General features: G+C 36.9%; 1 protein-coding gene across 2 annotated transcripts in view; it reads left to right on the top strand.

The window, feature by feature from the left end:
* The window catches only part of NAV3 (neuron navigator 3), a 648,555-nt gene that overhangs the window by 570,392 nt on the left and 52,056 nt on the right, over positions 1-26,107 (top strand). For both annotated transcript variants that reach the window (XM_056114248.1, XM_056114239.1), the window contains 3 exons: positions 76-99; positions 3,520-3,597; positions 19,620-19,703. In XM_056114248.1, the coding sequence (XP_055970223.1) occupies positions 76-99; positions 3,520-3,597; positions 19,620-19,703 (186 nt within the window). The remainder of the gene's footprint in view (positions 1-75; positions 100-3,519; positions 3,598-19,619; positions 19,704-26,107) is intronic.

A 26,107-nucleotide genomic window follows, 5' to 3' on the forward strand; every position in this document is an offset into this window, starting at 1 on the left:
AAAATATTATTAATTTATAGCTGTGTAATAACTTTACACCAATCACAATTAAACTCTTTTTTTTCTCTTTTACAGGCTGAAGAAAAGGCTCATTCAGAGGTATAAAATCTTGTAGCGTTTTTTAGAGGTTTAGTTTACATTTATGATGAAATGAGTATTTCTGCCACTAGAGGGCGCTGTGATACAACTACATTGCTCTGTGATGCGACGGTGATGTATGGGAATAGAACTAAGCACTGTGATTTACAAGACAACTAATTGATACATAGTTTTGAGAGTAGTTCCTCTTCAAAGGGAAGAAGGTTTTGGAAGCACTCTCTTCTCACATTCTTGATAAGAGTCTTGGTTCAGTAACTAATAAATTTTCCCAAGCCATAAGCTGACATCCTCTTCCTATTTTATTGTAGTTTCTTTCTGTCATTGCTTGTGAAACTAACACAGACGTTAAATATTTAACATTAGGCAGGAGAACCTAATAATTTTGTTCTAAAACTTTGCTATTTCTAATAGCCACTTTCTGTCTAAAGTTCCCATTTTTCTAATCACATGAATTTCACAAATACACATTTGATTGAAATCATGTACCGTTTAGGTACCAACCTAAAAAGTATTTTTCTTTTCCTTTGTATACAAGAAAAATAGAGCTTTAATTAGGGCCTTTTTTTTTTAAAAAAAAGGATGTGTCCATTATTATTTGACTCATTTATTCAGAGGCCATCAGAGAACAGAGAAAATGCATGACTTTGCAAAACAAAAAAGAACCATTGCCAAATCTCTCTTTCCTCAAAAGTCTTAATTGACTAAGCACAGGCAGGTGTGACCAAAAATGAAAACAAAAATAAAAAACAAACAATAAGGTTTAAAATCTTACTTGCTTGGCATTAAATTTAAGTCTTGGTCTATTAAAAATATAAAATTGTATTCCTTATACCAATTTAATTTTTATAATTGCTAGACCAAAGGATGAATATGATTTTTTAAAAATTTTTATTAGTGAAACACCATGAGGTACAGTTGTAGACTTACAAATTTTTGTGCTTGGGTTTTAGTTATACAATGATCCAGTACCCATCCCTCCACCAGTGCCATTCTCCATCATTTACAGTTTTTTTAAAATTTTTGTTAGTGAAACACCATGAGGTACAAAAACAAACTCTTAAAAAAATGGGCATGAGCAAGCACAAATGATTATAATGGAACTTCTGATATTTACAGATACCACATCTTTTTGCCTTAACAATATTCAACTTTCTCTTTTATCATTATGTTCCTAGCATTGGTGAAGGATGGCTTGAGCCATACCTGCTGGTGCTCAGGGCTTACTCTTGGCTTTGCATCAGGAATTGCTTGCAGTTCCCAGAGAGCCATATGTGGTGCTGGGGGTCCAGCTGGAGTTGACCACATGGAAGGCAAATGCCTGAACCCCTGTGTATTCTCTCTTGCTCCAAGGTCTCGCATTAAAAAAAATTACTTTAGTTTGTTGACTTACATTTTAAAGGAAATATGTTTTGTTTGTTAGTTTAAGAATGACTTTTTGAACTTTCACTAGTTTAAGATGGGGTGTGTTTGGTTAGTAGGCGACCCTGTGACAATGGTGGCAGTAAGTGGACATCCCGGTGAGGCTGTGTTGTTGAAACTTTGTATGCATGAAACTATCATTAGAAGTATTGTAGAGTCACAGCGCTTCAACTTTTTAAAAGAATAAAATGGGTGCTTTAATGTACCCTCAATAAAAACAAAATGAACATTACTGAATGAGCGCTTTAAAAATAACCATGGATTTTCTACATTTTTATACTTTAAAAAGTGCTTAAGCAGTTAATTTTTAAAGGACGTATTTCAAACTCTCACCTTTTCCCATTCACTTGTACATGTTGTAGCACTGTAGTGCTGTCCTCCTGTTGTTCACCAATTTGCTTGAGCAGACACCAGTAACGTCTCTATTATGAGACTTGTTTTTACTGTTTTTGGCATATTGAATACGCTACGGGAGCTTGCCAGGCTCTGCTGTGTGCGCGGGCTACTCTCAGTAGCTTGCTGGGCTCTCTGAGAGGGGGAGGAGGAGTCGAACCCAGGTCGGCCTCTTGCAAGGCAAACACCCTACCCACTGTCTTATGGCTCCCGACCTTTTAAGTATTAACTTACATAAAAAGGAAACTTAAATACTACCATTTTTATTTGGTTAATTTAGAAAGTTGTTTTCAGTGTTACTACTTTCCTCCTACTTTAAAAAGATGGGTAATCTGTAAAGTAGTACTGCTCTAATAGTAATTCCCTAAAAATACATTGTAATAAACATAATGTTAATATTTCTACTCAGTGCTAGTCATTAAATTTCCAACTAGTATAATTATTTTCAATAGCGAATCATTGAATATTGAATTAGAGGACCAAAGTGGTGGGCCGAGGTGCATGCTTTGCATGTGATGAACTCTAGTTCAATCCCTGCAACCATATGTCTGTCCCGGAGTTTCCCTGCACTTCAGAGGTGGCTTAGGCACCCCTAAGTCCGAGCAGCATTGCATTGTTGGGCCTTCTCATTGAAGAGCCAACCTGGTTGGCCAAGAATTGGCCCACTGAGTACCTTCTGGGAGATCCACAAAGAAAATACTGATTATTTTTGTTTTATTTTGGAGGCCATCCCCGGAGGTGCTCAGGGCATTTTTTTTTTTTTTTTTTGGATCTGTGCTCGGGCACTATATAAAGAGGACTACAGAACCTCATCAGACACATGCAAAAAAGCATCCTATCTGCTGCACTATCTCTCTGGACCAAGATTGTAAATATTTTAAGGAACTGAAGTGATAGTACAGGAGGTAGGGAGCTTATCTTACATGACCACGGCCGGCCTGGATTTGATCTCCAGCATCCCATTCGGCCTCTTGATCACTGCCAGGAGTGATCCTTGAGCACAGAGCTAGGAGAAAGCCCTGATCACATCAGGGTGTTTCTCAAAGAATGGCAAAATCATTGTAAAATTATAAAGCAACAAAAACTGATAGAAAAATTGGGGTATATTTTTTGTTTAAAGAAAATCAAGAATTACATATATATATAGTATATTTCATGTTTATATACTATGTGTGCTTTATACATATACTATATACTATGTAGTATAGTTTGTATATTATGTTTGCTATATGTACATATAGAACATATACTATATAGTATATTTCATATTTAAGAAGAAAATATGTTGCTGCTGAATAAAACAAAAAACTGTATCGCCACAAATTTTAAGTAGAAGAGGCAGTAGAGAAAGTAAGCCGAGGGAACTAATCTGCTTTCATTTGCAGATAGGAGCCCCAACTTTGAACACAGGCACTTATCCTTTTGTAAGTGGTATTTGATTGTTGCTCTGCAGCTTGTGTTCGCATTTCTTTTACTTTCAGAAATTGGTTCTGATACAGAGGAGGTATAATGGCATAACTATCGTATTTACTTTCTTGGATTGAATTCTTGGTTTTAAGTAAAAATCTTCTGGTACACTGAATTGATTTTTTTTTAAATTACTTTCAGCAAATCCATAAACTGCGGAGAGAGTTGGTTGCTTCTCAAGAAAAAGTGGCGACGCTCACTTCTCAACTGTCAGCAAATGTATGTCCTTTGATGCTTTTTATATATAAATCATATCCGTTTTATTTATCTTATGCAGTACTTGTGATTGTTTTTGTAACAGGCTTACAAACAATAAGTCCAAAACTTTTCAAGCTTATATCACTGAATAGTGGGATATGTATAAATCTGCCTTCACACTAGGTAATCAAATGTAAACAGAAATTGATCAAGAGTCACAGTAGGAATAGATATACCCCCATCCCTTCCTTCTAGTTTCTTAGACTTGTAAAGCGGTACAATTTAAATCAGACACTTTAGCAGAACAAAAACTGTCACATTTATATCAAAATAGAAAAATCAATGTCAACTTGAATTTCAGTGGCAGTAGGGAATAGTGGGGGTGTATACCCCGAGTTGAGCAATGGGAAAGGAACCTGAGTCTTAAGAGACAGAAAGGGAAACGTGTGTGATGTCAGAGTATGAGTTCTGCTGTGGTGATCGTTGTGGGCAGGGGAGCAGGTGGACCTCAGACAGAGGTCTGGAATGTTAAATGGTTATTCTGCCAGAAAGATAGGTTTATTCCATCTGAAGAGCATTAAAAAACTGTTAATAACCCTAGTTCTTGGAATAACACACATTTTAAATTTTGGGGGTAGTTTAGGGAGTGATGAAAGTTCCTTATAAGCTTACAGACAATCGGTTGACCTCAGTTAGGAATAATTTACATGCCAAAATATCATTTAACTAGGAATAGATGAACATCTTGGAGAGGCATAAAAAATGTTATAAAGTGCTTTTGTCTTGGATTATTATAAACATGAAAACAGAAGTAATGGCAAAAGGACTATTTATTTCCTTCCTATTTTATCATTCTTCACATGTGCTGATCAGGGGATTAATGGTGATTAACTGAATAATATTAACTATAAGATTAAAAGAAAGTGCTCTGATCATCCAATACAGTGTATTGGACAATCATTAAATCTCTACAATGCTAAATAAATTAACTTTGCCCTAAGGTTTAATAGCTCAGCTATACCATTTATGAGGAATATTTTTCTCAAAAGACAACATGGTAATCTTAGAGCAATTTACGTAGCCTAGAATGGCAGAGATGATAAGGATGAAGGCCATTGATTATGTTAACATTTAGAAATATCTTTCTCTGTGCTAGGAGTGCTCCAAGAAATGCAGAAAAATTGAGGAGAGTATGTGGCATAGTGGCTCAGATTAGGAAATAATAGTGTTGGAAAAGAAATGGGAGGGGATAAGAAAGCTCCTGCTACTTTACCATATGTCCCACCACCGTCACTCAATATTATATGATCATTTCTACTGTGGAGTGATGGGTCTGTTCCTTCCCTAGTTTCCAACTGAAGTTTTCTATCTTCCAGAAGAAGCGTACTTTGACAAGAATGAGCAGATACAAGTCCACTGGGCATAGCTTGAATAATGGAGTGTTTTAAGAATAAAAATTACAGTGCTATAGAATTTTGTATTGCAAGTATATAAGCAAGTTGTTTCACTCGGTATGTTTATTTTTAGCATTCAGTCTGAATTGGTTTTCTCTTTCAACTATGAAAAAGTCAAATTAACTTTGGATTGATTAGTTAATGTTTGGGACATACCAGGCTGTGCTCAGTCCTTATTTATGACTTCTCTCAGGGACCATCTGGGATGCTGGAGATTGAATCCATATTGGCTATGTGCAAAGCAAGCACCCTGCATGTTGCACTACTGCTCCAGTCCATTGGATTGACTATATTTCTAATAGGATGTAGTTAAGGGATTCATAAAATAGAGGCACTTTTTGGAGAATTATTTAGGTAACGCTGGAAGATTATTATGTGTAATTATAAATCTTAGAGAAATAGTTTCAAGGCAGCTGTAATTTTCGTACTTTCAGTTCACTGTACAGTAATACAAAACACTCCTGATTCCTGACTGTTTTGTCTAGGGGATGAACTAGTACCATGTGAATGCTAGAATACCTGGGTTGTGCTTATCTGCAATAAGGACTGTTCAATAATAGTCCCTTTGAATTGAGCAGTCAAGATAATTACAGAATTTTTGAACTATTCTCAATGTTGTTTTATTTTCTGTCTTTTATGGGGGTTTATAGTTGGATACTGAAATAACTAATTGCTGCTACAAAACAAAATTTGGGTTTCTGCAGTATTTCTAAGCTATTTCCATTTAAAAAGTAATGCATGATGCACATTATGTTAAAATAGATTTTGAGTGCAGGATAATAGTCATGCTCTGGTAACATACATTCTGAGAAGCTATAAAATGTTACTTCAAAACTTAGGCAGTACTATCAGTGAACTTTGTACCAATTAAAGGAAAGAAAAAGATGGAATAAGAGGCTGAATGAATATTATGGTGGATAAGATATTTACCTTGCATGCAGCTGACCCAGGTTATTCCTATCACTGTATATAGTACCCCAAGAACATCCAGGAGTTATTCTTGAACATAGAACAAGAGTAAGCACTGATAAGTGCCAGGTGAAGCCCCCAAAAGAAAGGTAAAGGAAGGGAAAGAGTAAAGGGAAGGGAAAGGAAACTTATAGTTCTCAATAAACACCTTTTAAAATGTATTTTATAAAATGGCATTACCACTCTTACTCATGTTTGCCTTGCATAATGTTCTTTTATATAGCAGGATCACATACGTTCTGTACACACTAAGAAAGGCTTGGACACGTGTTCAGAACAGAGGAGGAACAAAATTTTCAGATAGGACAACATTTCCTGGAGGACTGCTCTCTGCCATTGTTAGCAAACAGATCAAGCACTTTAAGAGCATGTCAGGGTTTGGGGGGCTGGAGCGATAGCAAAGCGGGTAGGACGTTGCCTTGCTCATGACTGACCCAATTCCAAGCATTCCTGAGGACCTTCAGGGGTAATTCCTGAGTGCAGAGCCAGGAGTGACCCCTGTGCATCGCCAGGTGTGAGACCCGCCCCCCTGCCCAAAAAAAAGAGCATGTCAGGGGTTTGACTTCCTACTATTTCTGTATCTATCATCTCTGCCACACACTGCCGAGGGCATGCATTTGCAACTTTGGAGCATGTATTTTCAGCGTCAGGTTGATAATGACCACCAAAACGTGAAAATTTTGTATTGTTTTTAAAAGCCCATTCTTGTATGCATAAAGCACAGATATATATATATATATATATATATATATATATATATATATGTATAATATATAAGTAAGCATCCAGAATAATTTTGATATTCATCTATCATGGAGAAAGGGGGTGATTTGGGAAAATATGTTTATAATGTCTTCCTAGGTAACAGTAATGAAAATGGAATGAATAAATTAGAGACTGAGGAGATAGCATAGAGGTTAAGGTGCTTGACTTGCATATAACTGACCCCTGGTTTTAATCCTTGGGAGATAGCATAGGGGTTAAGGTGCTTGACTTGCACATAACTGACCCCTGGTTTTAATCCTTGGTACCCCAGCACTATCAGTAGTGATCCGCGAGCACTGCTGCATGTGTCCCTATACAAAAAAAATTTTTTTAAAGTCATAAACAAGTTACCATGCCAAATAATTCATTTTATTTATTAAGTGCTACTCCTGGAGAAAATATTCTAGCTTCTACTCAGTAGGTCTATGTTAGAGTTGAACAGAACTTTTTGCATCCAAAGGGAGGCAAATATATATTTTAATTTTAGTCTTTTTTTACCTTTATTTCCCAAATAAAAGTCTTCTAAAGTCAATTGGATCCAGACAAAACCTGTACATGGAAGCTTTATTTTTCAGTAGTATAAGAATGCATTTTGTATTGGTTTGATTTGTTTCACTGGTGGTGGGTGCACCCCACACTGTGGTTAGGGTTTATTACTGGCTCTGTACTCAATTATCACTTTTGACTGGGTTTGAGAAACCATATGTAGTTCCGGAGATGGAACTAGGTTCTGCTGTATACAAGATAAACTCCCTTCTCTCTGTACCATTTCTCTGTCCTGCAGAAACATTTTGATTTTTAGAGGAAGAGTGGCATTACCAGCTGTGCTCAGGACTTATTTCTGGCTTTGTGTTCAAGGATCACTTTTAATAGTACTGTGGAAACCATATGTGGTACTGGGGATGGAATCTAAGGTTGCTGAATGCAAAGCAAACATTCTGCCTGCTGTATTATATCTCCAGACCTCAGAAACCCCTCTTTGTAACACAAAGAGGATAAGATATTCATACCATGGACTCAGAAATAAATTTTTGATAAACAAAAATTGGATGGCATGCAATTGCACTTTGCTGAGTGAAAAAAGATCAATTTAAAATAACAACATATTGTATAATTTCATTGATTTAACATTCTGGAAATAAAAATAGTATATCACTAGAGAACCATTTGGTGGCCACTTCTCTCTCTGAAATTTAGATGTAACTATAATGTAGTAACTATAATGTAGTTTTTCGACAAACTGGCAGGCTACCAAATGTAACCTGCCCACATGGCAGAGTCTGGCAAACTCCCCGTGGCGTACCCAATATGCCAAATACCAGTAACAATGATGGGTCTCATTCTCCTAACTCTAAAAGAGCCTTGAATATTTTTTTAAAAATTTCAGGGCTAGGACGAAGGAGACGTTACTGGGGCCTGCTCGAGGCAATCGACGAATAATGTAGTAGCAAATGAAGAGAGCTTTATGGAATACTTATGCATCTTGATTTAGTTGGTTATTATACAAGTGAATATATGTATGAGTAGCAATATTGAATTCCTTATAATAATTATTTGATTATTTCAGTTGAACCTCAGGGAAAAACTGGATGAGGGGATATTAGTAATAACCTTTACCATTTATGAAAATTCTATAAACTCATAAATATTTTCAAGAAGCCTATTGTAATAAAAGAGAGATATCTGTTTTTAATATCTTAGAATTTCAACCTATTTCATATTCCTTTTTAAGTGGTATCTAGATTGCTAATGATATTATCCTCAGTTAAATTTATTATTGACAATGTATAAAAGAGAGATAAAGTCAATACATATTTCTCACAGTAGCCAAAACATGGAATCAACCTAACTGTCCATCAACAGATGACTAGATAAATAAGCTGTGGAATATGTAAACAATGGAATTGAGTCTTTTGGGACAAAACAGATGGATCTCCTGGTGGTTATGCTAATTAAAATAAATAAATTAATTAAAAACAATCACCAGAAGACATTTTTACTCATGGGAGAATATGCACAACTAAAGCAAAGGAACTGGCAAAAACCAACAAAATTAAATCCCACATCAGCAAAAACTATGGTGGTCACCGGAGAAAAAGGTGGAGGGTGAGAAGAAAGAGAATAGGGGTTTTCTTGATGATAGGGTTGGGGTAGTGACAATTACAGAGAGTGCGGCACTAAGCACCTTAAATTTCATGACACTATACACAAATGATGAATCTTTTTCATAAAGCTTAGAGTAAAATCATTCAGACATGAAGATAGGCATTATCTTCAACTCTTCAACAGTTTACTGAAAGTAGGTTAAGACTAACTGTTGCAGAATATGATAACTTATGTCAGTGAAAGAGCATAAAATATATTATGAAATGATTTTAAGATCAATCCTATTCAAACATTTTAATAGTTCAAATAATAATGAAGTCATAAATTTTTATCCCTTTTTATTTTTAAGAATAATCTTCTGCATACCTTATTGAATCATCAAAAATTTTGTCAATAACATAATTTTCCTCAATTCCAAGTACCGTTTATATTTTATTCAGAGGTATAGTACCTCTGCAAGTATAAAAGAACTTTAGGGGCCAGAGATAAAGTATAATGGGTAGACACTTGCCTTACATAAAGCTGACCTGGGTTCAATCCCTGCTGTCCCATATGGCTTTCAAATTCTGCCAGGAGTGACTCCTAAGTGCAGAAACGGGAGTAAGCTGTGAGCACTGCTGGAGGTGCCCCCCACAACCCCCCAGAAAACCTTCTATACTATTATAAGCTATAATACTGCAATAAAAATTTATAAAATTAGTCAAAATCTAAATAAATATCATTTAATGTTTCATCGCATTTCCAGTGGATTAGTACCTCTTCATCTATATAATGCATGCACTTTATTTAGTATACATGTAGAAATTAATTTTTAGACTGGGTAAATTTTTATATATAACATGCTATGTAAGTCAAAGATTAATTCTTATATAGTGCCTATTTGGGGGATAGAGTTATGTCTTTATTAGTTTGTTCATTTTGCTTTGTTTAAGGACATACCAAAATAAACTTTGTTATAGGGAAATGAAGGAGTTTTGATTTACAAAAGCAAATTATGAGAATTTAGTTTTATAGAAAATATCACTCAGTATCTCATTAATAATTTTAAATTACAAAAAAGGAAAATGTTTATAATTAATATGTGAAACTATATATAATTCAATGTATGTAATAAATGTAGCCATTCTCTTTTTACTCAATATACAAATGATTCTCTGGAGACTTAATTTTTTTCCCTCATTTTGGGTATTCTTAGTAACATATCTCTACTTTGGAGCTAGCATGACTATATATGGACTACATAGCACAGTGCATGTTTTAATTTTTAAGTTTTGAGATTATTTGCTTCTTTAGTAAAATGCTCACTCCTTATATTTGTCTTAAAGGACAGGTGTAAGTGAGAAAGGAATCCTGTCTGCTCACATAGCCTTTCACTAGTGGAACTTGACCTTTATTCTTAGACCAGGCAAAAAGCCTTCCAGCTCACTCTTGAAGGTGCTCTGGTAGTTGCCAAAAGTCCTGGAAAGATTCTTTGTAATGCTGATTCTACAAAGGCTCTTAGACTAGAGAAAGGGAATGTTGGCAAGCACTGTCTCCTGCATATCTTTGAACTGAAATGCAGCTAAAAATAGGAAGAAAATGGAAGTTTCAAAAGAAGCCAACTACAAATGTAAGGTTCTATAAGTCGAATAGGACCCTCTGACCTTTCCCTTAATACCTTTGTGCAGCCAAGTCAGGTGAAATGCATTGACTTTTTAAAAGTTATTGTCTTTTTTTTTAATTTTTATTAGTGAAACGCCATGAGGTACAGTTGTAAACTTACAAGTTTTTGTGCTTGAGTTTCAGTTATACAGTGATCGAGTTCCCATCCCTCCACCAGTGCACATTCTCCACCACCAATGATCCCAGTATTCCTCCCAACCCCCTCCCCCCATCCCATCCTGCCTCTGTGGCAGGATATTCCCTTTTGTTCTCTCTCTCCTTTTGGGTGCTGTGGTTTGCAAAAGAGGTACTGAGTGGCAATCATGTTTGATCTATAGTCTACTTTCAGCATGCATCTCCCATCCTGGAAGGATCCTCCCAACACCCTTTACTTGGTGTTCCCTTCTCTATCTGAGATGCCTTTTCCTCCAGCATGTGCGGCTGGCCTTCAAGCCATGGAGTGAACCTCCTGGTACTTATCTTTACTATTCTTGGATGTTAGTCTCCTCTTTTGTTACTTTAGATTCCCCAGATAAATGCAATCTTTCTGACTCATTTCACTTAGCATAATACTTTCCATGTAGTACCACTTGTATGTAAATTTAATGACTTGGTCTTTTCTAACAGCTGCATAGTACTCCATTGTGTAGATGTACCGAAGTGTCCTTAACTAGTCATCTGTTCTCAGGCACTTGGGTTTTTTCCAAATTTTGGCTATTGTGAACAGTGCAGCAATGAACATAGAAGTGCAGATGTCATTCTGACTACTTTTTTTGCTTCTCTGGGATATATTCCCAGGAGTGGTATTGCTGGGTCAAATGGGAGCTCAATTTCTAATTTTTTGATAATTGTCTATACTGTTTTCCAAAAGGGCTGAACCAGTCAGCATTCCCACCAGCAGTGAAGGAGAGTCCCTTTCTCGCCACATCTGCGCCAACACCAGTTGCCTTTGTTTTTTGGATGTGGGCCAGGCTCTGTGGTGTGAGATGATATCTCATTGTTGTTTCAGTCTGCATCTCCCTGAAGATTAGTGATGTAGAGCATTTTCTCATGTGCCTTTTAGCCATTTGGATTTCTTCTTTGAGAAAGTTTCTGTTCATCACCCTATTTTTTGATGGGGTTGGATGTTTTCTTCTTGTGGAATTCAACCAGTGCTTTGTATATCCTTGATATCCACACCTTATCAGATAGGTATTGGGTGAATATCCTTTACCATTCTGTAGATTGTCTTTGTATTCGGGTCACTGTCTCTGTTTACCTCTTTTTCCACTTGGTTGGTCACTGTAGTGTCGTCTTGGAAGATACCTTTAGCCTCAATATCCCAGAGGATTTTGCCAACCTTGTCTTCAATGTACCTTATGGATTTTGACCTGGTGTTGAGATCTTTAATCCATTTTGATCTGACTTTCGTGCATGGTGTTAGGTCAAGGTCTAAGTCTATTTTTTTTTGCATGTGGTTGTCCAGTTATGCCAGCTCCATTTGTTGAAGAGCCTTTCCTTGCTCCAGATCATATTCCTTGATCACTTATCAATGATTAGATGTTTATACATTTGGGGTTGTGTGTACGGATATTTCACCCTGATCCCTTGGTCTATGGACCTGCCGTTGTTCCAGTACCATGCTGTTTTAACTTACAACCACTTTGTAGTAAGTAGAGTTTGAGGTTGGGGAGGGTAATGCCTTCCCATGTCTTTTTCCCAAGAATTTCTTTAGCTATTCGTAGGCTTTGTTGTTCCATATGAATTTCAGGAGTGCTTGATCTACTTCTTTGAAGAATTTCATAGGTATCCTATAGGGATCACATTGAATCTGTATAATGCTTTAGGGAGTATTGCCAATTTGACAATGTTAATTCTAACTATCCATGAGTAGGGCATATGTTTCCACTTCCTCGTGTCCTCTTTTATTTCATGGAGTAGCATTTTGTAGTTTTCATTGTAGAGGTCCTTTACCTCTTTAGACAGGCTGATTCCGAGGTATTTGATTTTCTGGGGCACAATTGTGAACAGGATTGTTTTTTTCATGTCACTTTCCCCTGTCTCATTATTTGCGAATAGGAAGACCATGGATTTTTGGGCATTAATTTTTATAGCCTGCGACTTTACTGTATAGGTCTATTGTTTCTAGGAGTTTCTTGGTAGAGGATTTAGATTCTCAAGATATAGTATCATATCATCTGTGAATAGTGAGAGCTTGATTTCTTCCTTTTCTATCAGGATGCCTTTAATGTCTTTTACTTGCCTAATTGCTATTCTAAGTACTTTCAGTACTATATTGAACAGAAGTTGTGGTAGTGGGCATCCTTGTCTTGTCTGTGATTTTAGAGGAAAGGCCCTTAGTTTTTCCCCATTGTGGATAATGCTTGCCATGGGTTTGTCCGAGGAGGCTTTGACTATCTTGAGGAAAATTCCTTCAAAACTCATTTTGGTGAGAGTTTTCATCATAAATGGGTGCTGAATCTTGTCAAAAGCTTTCTCTGTGTCTATTGATATGATCATATGGTTTTTATCTTTACTTTTGTTGATATGATGGATTATGTTGATTGATTTTCGAACATTAAACCATCCTTGCATCCCTGGGATGAATCCCATTGGTTGTCATGTATGATCTTTTTGATGAGTTGTTGAATTCTATTTGCTAATATTTTGTTGAGGAACTTTGCATCTGTGTTCATCAGGGATATTGGCCTATAATTTTCTTTGTTGGTGGTTTCTTTGTTTGATTTTGGTATTAGGGAGATATGTGCCTCAGAGAAAATGTTTGGGAGTGTTCCTGTTTTTTTCAATTTCCTGGAAAAGCTTGAGGAGAGCTGACAACAGGTCTTCTTTAAATATTTGGAAGAATTCATTAGTGAATCCATCTGGGCCTGGGCTTTTGTTTTTGGGAAGTCTTTTGATTACAGTTTCTATTTCCTTGATATGAATGGGTCTACTCAAGTATCCCAAGTCTTCTTGGTTCAATCTTGGGAGAATATAGGAATCTAGGAATTTATCCATTTCTTCTAGCTTCTCTTGCTTCGTGGCATACCATATCTCAAAGTAATCTCTGATGATCTTTTGAATTTCATTGGTTTCTGTTGCAATGTCCCCTTTTTCACTTCTGATTCAGTTTATTACTATTCTCTCTCTCTCTCTCTCTCTCTCTCTATTTCTTTGTGAGTCTTGCTAGTGGTATGTCAATCTTGTTTATTTTCTCAAAGAACCAAGTCTTGGTTTGATTGACCTTTCGGATTGTTTTTTTTCAGTTTCCATGTCATTAATTTCTGCTCTAAGTTTTACTATTTCTTTCCTTTGGACTGATTTGAGTTCCTTTTGTTGGTCTTTTTCTAAGATCTTGAGCTGTGAGGTCAGGTTCTCTATGTAGGCCCTTTCTTCCTTTGTTAGGAAGGCTTTAGCTGCATCCCATAGGTTCTGGTAGCTTGTGTCTTCATTCTCATTTGTTTCCAGGTATCTTTTGATTTTGTCCTGACTTCCTTCCTAACCCACTCGTTGTTCAACATTGATTTGTTTAATTTCCTTGTGTTTGATTTGTTTCTCTGTGTCTGTGTGATTTGCATCAGTTCATCATGGTCTGAAAAGATTGTTGATACTACTTCTATCTTCCTGATTATATTGAGGTATGTTTTGTGTCCTAGCACATGGTTTATTTTGGAAAATGTCCTGTGTGCACTGTAGAATAATGTGTATTCTTTCTTTGGGGGGGGGGTGTAAATCCCTATATCGGTCCATTAACCCTCTCTCTTCTATTTCTTCCTTCAAAGCCAATGTTTCCGTGCTGAGTTTTGTTCTTGTTGATCTATCCAGAGGTGATAAGGCAGTGTTGAAGTCCAGCTACTATTGTTTTGCTAGCAATGCCCTCCTTAAAATCTGTTAGCAGTTATTTTAAGTATTTAGCTATTCCCTCATTAAGTGCGTATATATTTAAGAGTGTGAATTCTTCCTGTTGTACATATCCCTTGATAATTAGAAAATGGCCTTCGCTGTCCCTTCTAATCTTTTTCAACCTGAAATCTATGTTATTGGATTCTAGTATGGCCTCCACAGCTTTTTTGAGGGAACTGTTTGCTTGCAGGATTGTTTTCCATTCTATACCTTTGAGTCTGTGTTTGCTCTGACTGTCCAGATGAGTTTCTTGTAGAGAGCAGAATGTTGGTTTCAGTTTCTAGATCCATTTTGCCACTCTCTGTCTCTTGATTTGTGCATTTAGACCATTGACATTGAGTGAGATTATTGTCATGGGGTTTAAAAGTTATTGTCTTTAAAATATAAATTCTTAGATAGTTGTGAAATAGATAATAAGAGCATTAGTTTTCAGTATTTTTATCAGAAAGGTACAGCTGGAGTAGCTTTATTTAACCAGGTGGCAGCTTTGGGATATGGATGTGATTGCCAGGGCTTCTGCAAGTACAGGGAGGTGGAGGGAGTTACCCTATCCTGACTGACAAAGCTTGAAGATTTCAGTCTCAAAACCTGTATACCTGAACTTTTAGCAGGTTAGTGTCTTGGTGAGGTCTATCCCTAGGTGGTGAATTCCATCATGGTGATTTTCGATTGTGGAAGCGAGCAACTGTGGGGATATCTGTTTGTACTGGCAATGGTCTAACCCACACCCCTTCCAGTATACCCCCTCCTCTTCAGCCTTGTGTGGGTCCTCATTTAACTCTGGCTTTTGATTTCTGTTTCTAGATTTATTTATGGGTCCCTGAAGCAAGGCCAATTAATGAACTTGTATGGCTGAACTGGAGGTTTTTTGTTAGGTTCCCACATGCCTAACTTTTGGTGGTTTTATTTCTTAGGAAATTTTGTCCTGAGTTGTTGGGGTCTGGCCAGAGGCATAGTGGTTGTTTGTGGGTATCAGGACACCTGAAGGCACCATCAGGCTCCTGATGCACTCACCCTACTGGTCAAAGTTGACTTGCTGGTGGTGTTATGGCCCCTGGGTCCCAGTGGACATGACAACAGCAGCCCAGGCAGGGACAGATCTGGACCCAGGGCTGCTACCATTTGCAGCTCTGGTGCTCTGGGTCGGTCGTAGCCACCATCAGAGACTGACCCAGAGCACACACCTCCGTTCTGGGTCTTTAGACAGTTGGCACTTAGCGAACTTTTCTTCCGTAATATGCTGCAGATGGTGCATGCTGGTATGGGGAAGAAATAGTGCCAATCTACCCCGCCAGCAGCGAATAGCCAGGGCCGCATGGTCAGGATCTGGGGAACCTCCCCAGCTCCGGGACCTGCACTCTGTAGTGGTGCCAAGTTGGACCTGAAGAGCCCTATTCAGACATGGTAAAACTCTGCTGCTTCCCATAGTGCCAAGAGCTGCAGTAGTTTTGCAGACTGGCAGCTGTGCCACTGCTGTCCTCACAAACCTCACCCCAGGCTGGTGCTCTGCAGTGAGTGACTGGTTGATTTCATTTTATGGCACTTCCTCTGAGACAGAATATCCAAGGGTCACCCAAACTCACTCAGAAATTTTATGATCCCATCAGCTGTTTAGAGCACTGAGAGCAGCTGTCCGTCTGTGCTGGTGCTTGCCACTGCATTGCCAACATTTTGACCAGAAATTCCCTTTGTCATATCCTAACTCCATTTGAACTCACAAAATATATATAAAATATTTAGGTGAAGTAATTTTATTCAGATGTGTATATTCTGGGACCCAGTTCAGTGGTTAAAACTTATAATTCTTTTAGAGCACTTAAATGCAATATTTAATGGAAACTTACATTTCTCTTATTATATATTAGCAAACACAATAATCTTTACTAATTATAATATTTATAATAATTACAATAATCTTTGCTATTTTTAAAAGAAACCAAACAAGTTTAGTCTTAAGACTTGAAAATCCTTATATTACCATCTTGAGATTATTTTTAATGTTCTAAACTGGAATCAGTAGCAGTGACCAACTTGGGCAAATCATATTGTAAATCACTGTAGCACTGTACTCCCATTCTTCATTGATTTGCATGAGCGGGCCCAGTAACATCTCCATTGTGAGACTTCTTGTTACTGTGTTTGGCTTATTGAATACGCCACGAGTAGCTTTCCAGGCTTTGCTGTGTGGGTGAGATACTCGCAGTAGCTTGCCGGACTCTCTGAGAGGGGTGGAGGAATTGAACCCAGGTTGGCCGATTTGACCGCATTCAAGGCAAATGCCCTACCCACTGTGCTATTGCTCTAGCCCCTTGTAAATCACATAGAACAATATTTTATAGTGAAATCCATCTCCTACTACTCACCACGATTGAAAATTTAAAAATACACTGTCCAGAAAAATATCACCCCATATGATTCTGTTGGAATATTAAAAAAAACTGACAAAAATAGGTATATTGTTTGGGGATGCAAAGTTAGGTGGTAAAACTGGAAATAGAAGCAAGTAATCCTGGACATATTATCATAGTACTCATTACCTTTGTACTGGGTGGACTCAAATGTCCTGTTTGTGGCTTGACTGAGTCATACATGTCTGTTATGTGATCAACCAGTGTGTTTTGCATTTCATTCTGTTCACATTTATGCATGCATAAATTTTTTACAATTAAAAATAAATTATGTGCAAGACAAAGTAGAACATTGAATCTATATAGTGCTTTGGCAGGATGGTCATTTCAACAATGTTAATTCTTCCAATCCATGAACATGAAATATTTTGCATGTCATTTGTTCACATTTTTATGGCATTTATTTTGACCATTTTAATTCAGCAAATCCATGAATATGAAAAATTTTTCTATTTCCTTATGTTTTCTTTTATTTCTTCCATAGTGGCTTATAGATCTTCGTGTTTACACAGCCTTTCACATGTTTTTAAAAAGTTGATCCTACTATATAAAGTTTCTGTACACTGTGCAAAATGAGGATCTCTTCTTTATTTTTTTCTCCAGTCTATTATTTGCATATTGAAATCACTATATTTTTGTATGTCTATTTTGTAGCAGATGAATGGATAAGATTTGTATATACAGAATAGAATACTATGCAGTATACATAGTAGAATACTATGCAGAATTCTATAAAAGAAAACATGAATAATGCAGTTTACTGTAGCAGTGATGGAACTAGAGAGTATCATGTTAATGAAATAAGTCAGAATGAGTAAAAATGCTGAATCATCTGTGCTATATAGTTAGAAAAAACAAAGGAGTAGTATTGAATAATGACAAACCCTTGGCCTTGAATTACACAGCTCAGATTACCAAGCAGTATGGTATTTGGTGAGAGGAAATAAAGAAGTGGACACAAAGTAACATAAGGACATTGGTGGAAGGTATTTGGCATTGGTGGTGAAGTGCAGTAACTTTGTACATCAGTAGCATGGACATTAACACTATTGTAATCATGTTACCTAAACTATAATAAAATACTTTTTGAAACAAAAAACTGACATAGCCTATCACACCATAGCCTATGCTGCCCGGTATTGTATCAGGGTTGGCCATGTGCAAGGCAAGCACCTACTCATTGTACTGTCACTCCAAACTCTTCATTCCTTTTTAAGTATATAATTCATCCAATTAAATCTGCTGACAAAGTTTAGGGTGTCTTGGTTCTCGGGTTATGTTTAGGTTTGTGTGTGAAAATGCGGGAGAGAGGGAGGGATAGAAGAGAGAATGAAAAGTATACAGTAATATATTGAAGAACTGATTTTCTCTGCAGTGATCTTTCTCCGTATTGAAGTGTCAAAAAAGAAAGGCAGCACCGAAAAAATTCAAAACTAGGAACAAAGATACCTTTTGTATCAGGATGCTGATGGACCGGACTTGTACCTTCTAGCTGTTACCAATAATGGAATAAATTTCGATTACCTTCATTCTTAGGACTACTGTGATCCATTTGATAATAGGTTCCTTGGTCTTTCAGTTCTACTAGAATTACAAGGAGATGTATTTTCATTAAATTCCCTCACTTCCCTCAATTTTAAAAAAATTCTTGTTAGAGAATGACAATTTTTCTCCCACACATAGTTTATTATTAATGTAGATTTTAGAGTAATCCCTCTGTTTATCTGTTTTATAGCACAATAAAAAAAATTGAAGAACCTATATCTGTACATCAATCCATGTTACATAAAGATTGGAGTGTCTTTTCTTACTTAATACTCTGTGGTTCATACTGTGGAATGATGTGCCACAAAAGAGTGGCCTGTTTTGGTATTTAGATATGTGACATTAAATGGCAAAGGTAAAAAAAAATTAAAAATCATTACTAGAAATGTTATAGTAGCAGGATTAAGAGGGGCCAGTGATGGGAGTGGCAAAGATTGTCACATACATCATAATTACAATAATTGTGACTGTTATGTAATATGTGTAATTCCCTGAGATTTAAAGATACAAACTCACAAACATTACTGTTACAATTAAAATATACCTAAATAATATAAAAAGAAAAAAAAGTATTATTTATAGTTTGTCTACCAACTACCAAAATTGACCTAATTTCTTTCAAGAAGTCTAGTATTTTATTCTTGGCCTACATGTACACCTCCGGAAGGTGACTTCCAGGAGGACTAAAGTAAAAATAGAAGACCTTTTATTATAGAGTTTGGAAAATAAAGACAACGCTTTTCCATTCAATTCTTTGTAAGTAGAAAAAGAGTAAAGGTAATGTTATAGCTGTCAGCACCTCCTAACACTTGAAAGAGAGGATCATTACAATAGAAGACCTAACAATATCTTCAAAGGTCATCATGTAGGTATAAAAATGAGGAACATTTGTCCGTTGACTATTGCAGTATCTTTCTCTTGGGCTTTAAGTCTAAAAACTTGACATCTCAGAACTTTATTCAGCGTTTTTGGGTGACAAGTGCCTCCATGATGTGCGAGTCAGAAGGTGTTATTATTTGCAAAATACCATAGCCTTTCAGAAGATGAACTCTCATTAAATGTCAAGAGACTTGAAGCCCTGATTTTAGGCTGAAGGTTAGAAGTGATAAAGACGATTTGGGTTAAAGGAATGTTACCATTAAGAACAACCCTAATGGCCTGGTATTTAAAGAGTTAGGATACCTGAAATTAAGCATTTTGTAAAATGAAAGGTTTTTATCCATCTGCGTAAGGTTCTGACATTTAAAATGTGTTCTTTCTGTTTCGTTCGCAGGCTCATCTCGTAGCAGCTTTTGAAAAGAGCTTAGGGAATATGACGGGCCGGCTGCAGAGTCTAACTATGACAGCAGAACAGAAGGTATGTTCAGAAATTGCCACTGGGACTTAATATAAGACAGGAAGTTGAACTGGGCATTAAAACATACCTGAGATGTGGCTTGTTGAAGAAATAATACTAGAGTATCTATTTTATACTAAATCATAACAATGAGATACTATTACTTCTTCTTTACAGATCTTAAAGGCTTATGATTTAAATTGATCTGTATTGGAAAATTGACCTAAGTTCTTTCAAGACAGCTAGTATTTTACTCTTAAAATATTTTTAGTTTGACTAGAACTATTAAAAGAATGCCAAATGTTTGAAAAGAGCAACAGTTGTATAGAAAAGCTAGAATATTTTAGGAACTATTTGTTGTGTTATTAATGTCAGCTACACTCGGAGAATTTTCACAAATGCATGGTATAAACCTAGTTATAAATCTTGACTGAAGGCTGGACTGTCAGTGAAGAGATTCTCGATCAGAATCTCAGGTTCTACACATACAGGGGCTTTGGACTACAGCACTATGGGACAAGAGGCAATCTTGCATAATGTTTATGCAACATGCTTCTTGACATCTGGAGACATAGTCTTTAGTAAAGTTAATTTTAGTCAAGCACTTTAAACCTGAAGGAGCTTTTGAAATGAAATAAGGCAAAGACAAATGAAAATAACAGAGAATCTGGTTAACAAAGGCAGCTGTATCAAAAGGTCCATGATGCTTACAGAGAATCCAGACACTTCCCTTATGATGACCAGTATTTATCTCTCTGGTATTTAGTTTGATGAACCAAACCTGAATCTTTTGCTGTATATTGAAAACTAAATGGAGTATATAACAGTGGGTAAAAGTATCTCTAAAAATTACTTATATGCATAATATAAGTGGGTGTCCACTGATTTTTTCTAGTCTTCGAAAAGATCCATAACCTACTAAGTTTGGAATATTTTCAGAATAAGTTTCCTATTCAGAGACATGCATCAAACTTGTCTTTAGTTGTATAGAATATGTCATTAACTTTAAGAGAAAACATCAATTTCAAAATTTTGGTAATCTTTCTGAAAAGACCTCGGGCCTCCCCCTTTTTGAGGAGATTTTGAGTGCTCAGGGATACTCATGGCTTGGTACTTGCACGTCTTCTTGGTGGTGCTTAGGTAACCCTGAGAGTGAGCCCAGGACTTCTGCATGCAGAACATGCAACCCAGTCCTTTAAGCTACCTCTCCATTCCATTTTTGAGTGGCAGGAGTGATTCTCGGCCAACCAGGCTGGTGGCTCAATATGAGGTAAGGCTGCTCAGCTCTGTAGTTCTGGGGATTTCTAAGCCATCCTGATCGCCCTGGGTGCCTATAATACAGGTCTGCACTCAATGATGTTTAAGGGACCATGTGATGCCCGGAATTGAACCCAAAACAGTTTGTGCTTGTCATGCACCATGACCTTGTACTGTTTCCTCTTCCCCCTCCCCCCCTACTTTTTTAAAAACAGTTTTTACACTTAAGAACAGTGAGCAGCTAAATTAAATTAAAATGAGAAAGCCAAACTTTGATGTGATTTCCCAGTGTAATTTGCAAGCTGTATTCTATTTACTCTTATCTTCTTTTCTCCTATTTCACACATTTTCCCTGCCCATGGAGAGAACACTATACTTCCCTGTCAAGCCTATGTTGTAAAGGAAGATAACTAACTCCTTTTGAACACATAAATTTTATTTTAATCTTCTGGGGATGTATAGTTTACCAATTTATTGTGTAACATAAGAACTCAGCAAGTAAGATTACAAAGCTTTTTAAGGTAACCTAGGGGGAAAGAATATAAACACTGTGGCCCTGTAGGCTTGAAAGAAAAATTTCATTAGGACATGTGGAATGTTCCATTTCTGAAACTCAACGTCATCATTTTAAAAGTGCGGATTACAGCTACCTTGTAGAATTGTTTGTTTTGAATAGCAAGTGAGAGGATATAATAATAATGGCACATGCAGTAAATAGTTAATCAATGTTACCATTTAGTAGTTCATTAAAAATTGTAAGCTAACAAAATTAATCAGTAGCCATATGAAATGTTACATAAAATCATGGTAGAATTTTAGTTGAAATACCTTTATCATTAAAAAATAGCTAATATTTTTCTGTATGTTCTTTAATTTTTTTATAATTATAGTTAAAAATAGATTTTCTCAATTTATAAAGTCAATGAATTTATAAATATTTAAAATACATCTCAATAACAAGGGAATTATATAATTGTGTCCACATTAGCTTTAAAATAACATAATCAATGTCATTAGATTTTCTTAGAAAATATTCCGATGTCTAATGTTACCCAGGTGATTTTTTTAACTGAAAACAAAATGATAACTCTTCTAATTGCATACTGTACAGTGTTTTTACCAACTAGCCAGTGAGTGTTTATAGCCAGGTTTATTATGTTAATGTGAGATTTATAACTTGCAAATTTCCAAAGTGGTTCTATGAATGAATTTTATAAAATTAATTGCAATATGATACAGCACAATTCAGTGCAAAAATCTTGTGAAAGCCAGCCGAGGCTTGTACATAACAAGATGCCTGAACCTGTGTAATTACTACCATAGAGCACTAAAGGGAATTGAATGTCAAGGAAACTAAAGCACAAAGGGAGATTGCTTGGCGTGTTTAGTTCTCCATTTCTGATCAGAAGAGCATAATTTAGATGGAAGAGACAAACTTTTTTGCACTGGATTCAAGGACAATTTTATTGCAAAGTTTCTTAAATTGAGGTCATGGAATAACAAAAGATGAAATCGCTGTTCAAATAGACTTTTCTGTAAAAGCCGAGGGCATAACATTTAATCATATTTCAGTAAAGTCATTTCTTCAGGGAGCTGAGATAAAAGGGTGTATTGCTCTCTAGTGAATCAACAATCTTGAGGGAGAAAAGCTTAGAGAATGTAGAGCAGAGGTTTTAAAACTCTCTTCCTGGAGTTCCAAGGCTCATTTGTCCATTTAATCATTCAGCAAAGTTACATTAAATTTCTAGCATGTATAAAAGACTTCTAGTTACTGGGAATTTGGCAGCGAATGAATGAAACAATGTGTATGGGGGTGAACAGCTCTCAATATAATGTTTATGTTCTAGTGTATAGTGAGCTTTAATACAAAAGAGTTTCTATTTTAGTGTCAGTATAAAAAAAATATAACTAAAGCACATAGAAATTGAAGTGAAAGATTGGCACCACTGGGGGAAAAATGAGGCTGAAATGAGGCAGTAGAGAAGCAGTATGGAATACTAACAAGTGAAGGATATTACGAAGTTATTACAAAGAATATTACAAAGAGTATTACAAATAGCTACATGTTTGTGATATATAATAAAGAAATAAAACTAGGATTCAAATCCCTTTTCTGGCCTTTTCTAGTTTCACTGTATGATGTTCAATCCTCACATGATGTTAATAGCCTGACAACATTTCAAAAATTTAGTTTGCTTTAGAAACCAAAATCACCACCTTGGGTAGTACTCTTAAAAAAAAATTGTCCTTGTCTCCAATGCCAAATCACATTGAATCTCTTGCAATATTTATATGATTGGCGCACTGGGTGTATACTCTGGTAAGAAAAGATGTTTGAATAGCAGAAATAAAATAATCTCTTGTCACTGTCACTGTCACTGTCACTGTCCTCCCATTGTTCATTGATTTACTTGAGCGGGCCCAGTAACATCTCCATTGTGACAATTGTTACTGTGTTTGGCATATGGAATATGTCACGGGGAGCTTGCCAGAATTTGCCGTCCAGGTGAGATACTCTCGGTAGCTTGCTGGGCTCTCCAAGAGGGACAGAGGAATCGAACTCAGGTTGGCCGTATTGGCTGCTTGCAAGGCAAACACCCTACCTGCTGTGCTATCACTCCAGCCTATAATCTGTCGTATACTTTAAAATGTAAGAATACAGTGTCCTGAGCATTCTTGTAGAGGACATTTACATCTTCACCTTGGCTTCAGAGTAGAGGTGGTGCCAAGGATCTCCCAAAGGGTCTTGGATGAGAGAGAGAAATGAAGGATGCTCTTTCATAGAGGGACACCATGACCATGGAGTAGCAAGAAGAGAAACTAAACGAGATGTTAAGGCAGGAATGTAGGAATGTAGCAGTGGGTAGAATTTGGAATTAAGGCTGGAACAAAATCTAAGTTATCTGTTCATTTAAAGCAAAGAGTCATTTAAAAGTTTCTGAAACTAAACTAACATGAAACCTGGTTACTAAAGATGAATTGAACCATTAAAAATGAATTCCTAACAGTTTAATGTAATTCCCATCAGACTCTAAAAGTCCATGTGCCATATAATATTTAGAGAGGAAAACTTAAGAAAATTGTCAGCAAAGCAATTATATCTAGTTCTTGGATCTACTCCTTCAGGGGACCATGTTGTGTTAGGGACTGAACCTTAGACTCTATCATCTAGATAGGAAACAGGCATTTTAGACCCTGATAGTGAAATACTTCAATTAGAAATTTACCCTTGATTTCAGGCCTTGCTGCTCTACCAGCACAACTGCACTTCTCTACTTTTTCACTATGAGAGAATTAAGACGTAATGACCGGAAGTACCTATTGAATGTGATGAAAGAGCTTATTTTATCTATATCTAAAAATAGTATTAGCTAGGTGCCATCCAAGTCAGAATTGAGAAAAATGCACTTTGGTTATTATTTAGGTTTATTTTTTTCTCTTTCCCCTCCTTCTCCTCTGTCCCTGATACACACACAAAAGCATCATTTACTGCTAAAACTTATTTAAAATTTTTCTACAAGAATGTAAAAAAAAAAAAGTAAAGGCCCTCCCATTGATCATCGATTTGCTTGAGCGGGCCCAGTAACGTCTCCATTGGAGACTTTGTTGTTACTGTGTCTGGCATATTGAATACGTCACGGGGAGCTTGCCAGGCTCTGCCGTGTGGGCGAGATACTCTCGGTAGCTTGCCGGGCTCTCCGAGAGGGGCAGAGGAATCGAACTCGGGTTGGCCATGTTGGCTGTGTGCAAGGCAAACGCCCTACCGCTGTGCTAATGACAGTCATGTAATTGTTCAGTAGGATGGTGTCTTAAAAACCTTCTTGATTGTATCATTTTTATTGTGCTGTTGTTTCATGTTACTTAATTAAAAAAAAAAAAACTTAGCATTACCCATTATGTGGAGGAGGCCCAGTCCCAATCCAAGCAGGCTTGGAAATCTATGCCCCGGGTCCCGCACACCTGGGTTTCTCTGCTGGTTCCTTCATGCGTGAGGCTCGTCTGAACGTGTGGAGAGTGGGCTCAAGCATGGCTGTAGCTGGAACTGGAGGTCTTCAGCTGCCGGGGCTCTGCTTGGGGTGGGGAAGGAAACTCAACCCACCCTCCTCCAACGGGCCCCAGTGAGGACAGCCAGGCGCAGAGGCAGGAGACCCATCCATCTTCCAGTGTGTAGGCATTACACCCACCAACTGCTCCTGGTGCCATGTAATCCCATCAATGGCGAAGACCCAGAGACTATAAAACCCAGCTCCCGGAAGCACGCAGCGGCAATTGTGGCCATGCGAAACATCTCATTTTCTACTTCTTACTCTGGAGACCCTGGCAGGCTACCAAAAGTATCCTGTTCACATGGCAGAGTCTGGCAAACTCCCCATGGTGTATTCAGTATGCCAAAAACCAGTAACAATGTTGGGGCTCATTCTCCTGACCCTGAAGGAGCCTCGATAGTGGCACTTTCTAGAATCTCAGGGCTAGGAACAAGGAGACATTACTGGGGCCTGCTCGAGGCAATCGATGACCAACAGGATGACAGAGATACAGTGATTTTTTTTCTCAGAATGCCAAGGCTGCAATACAAGTCACTCAAATGGCAAAAATTCAACATATCTATATTGTACAAAACTAATGAATGAACAAAATTTTATATAACTACTGAGAAATCATTTCCCATTCATTAAAACTCTATTCACTTATAGCCTTTCAAATTAGATCTCTTTAAATGTCATGCCAGAAGCAGTCCTAACATTCAGACATGTTAGGTTGCCTTTTTATAAGGTCAGAGAGCAGTAGAGTAGTATGGTTTTGTATGGAGCTCATACAAAATATATACAGATTTTGATTTTAGGCTTACTCTTTTGCCAAGTCTGCTTATTCTTACTTGCTTAAAACTGAAGTTTAAGGTTAATAGATGCATAGTAACTTAAACCTTTGAAATGAGACTTTTCAGGCCAAAGAAAAGGCTTGAGGTTCTGGAGTCTAGATTTTGTATACAGGAGTCCTGAGTTCAAAACCGGATACCACATGGTCCCTTTAATACCACAGGAAGTAGATTTAAAAAAACCTGAAAACAAAAATGAGACTATTCAAAGTCAATTCTTTGGAAATTCATATTGTAGACATAAAATTTTTAGTTTAATTGGTTTTTATCCTAACTCTTTGTGTTTGAAATT

Source organism: Sorex fumeus, unplaced genomic scaffold, assembly GCF_029834395.1.
Source record: "Sorex fumeus unplaced genomic scaffold, SorFum_2.1 ptg000003l, whole genome shotgun sequence".
In the NCBI taxonomy this organism is placed as follows: Eukaryota; Metazoa; Chordata; class Mammalia; order Eulipotyphla; family Soricidae; genus Sorex; species Sorex fumeus.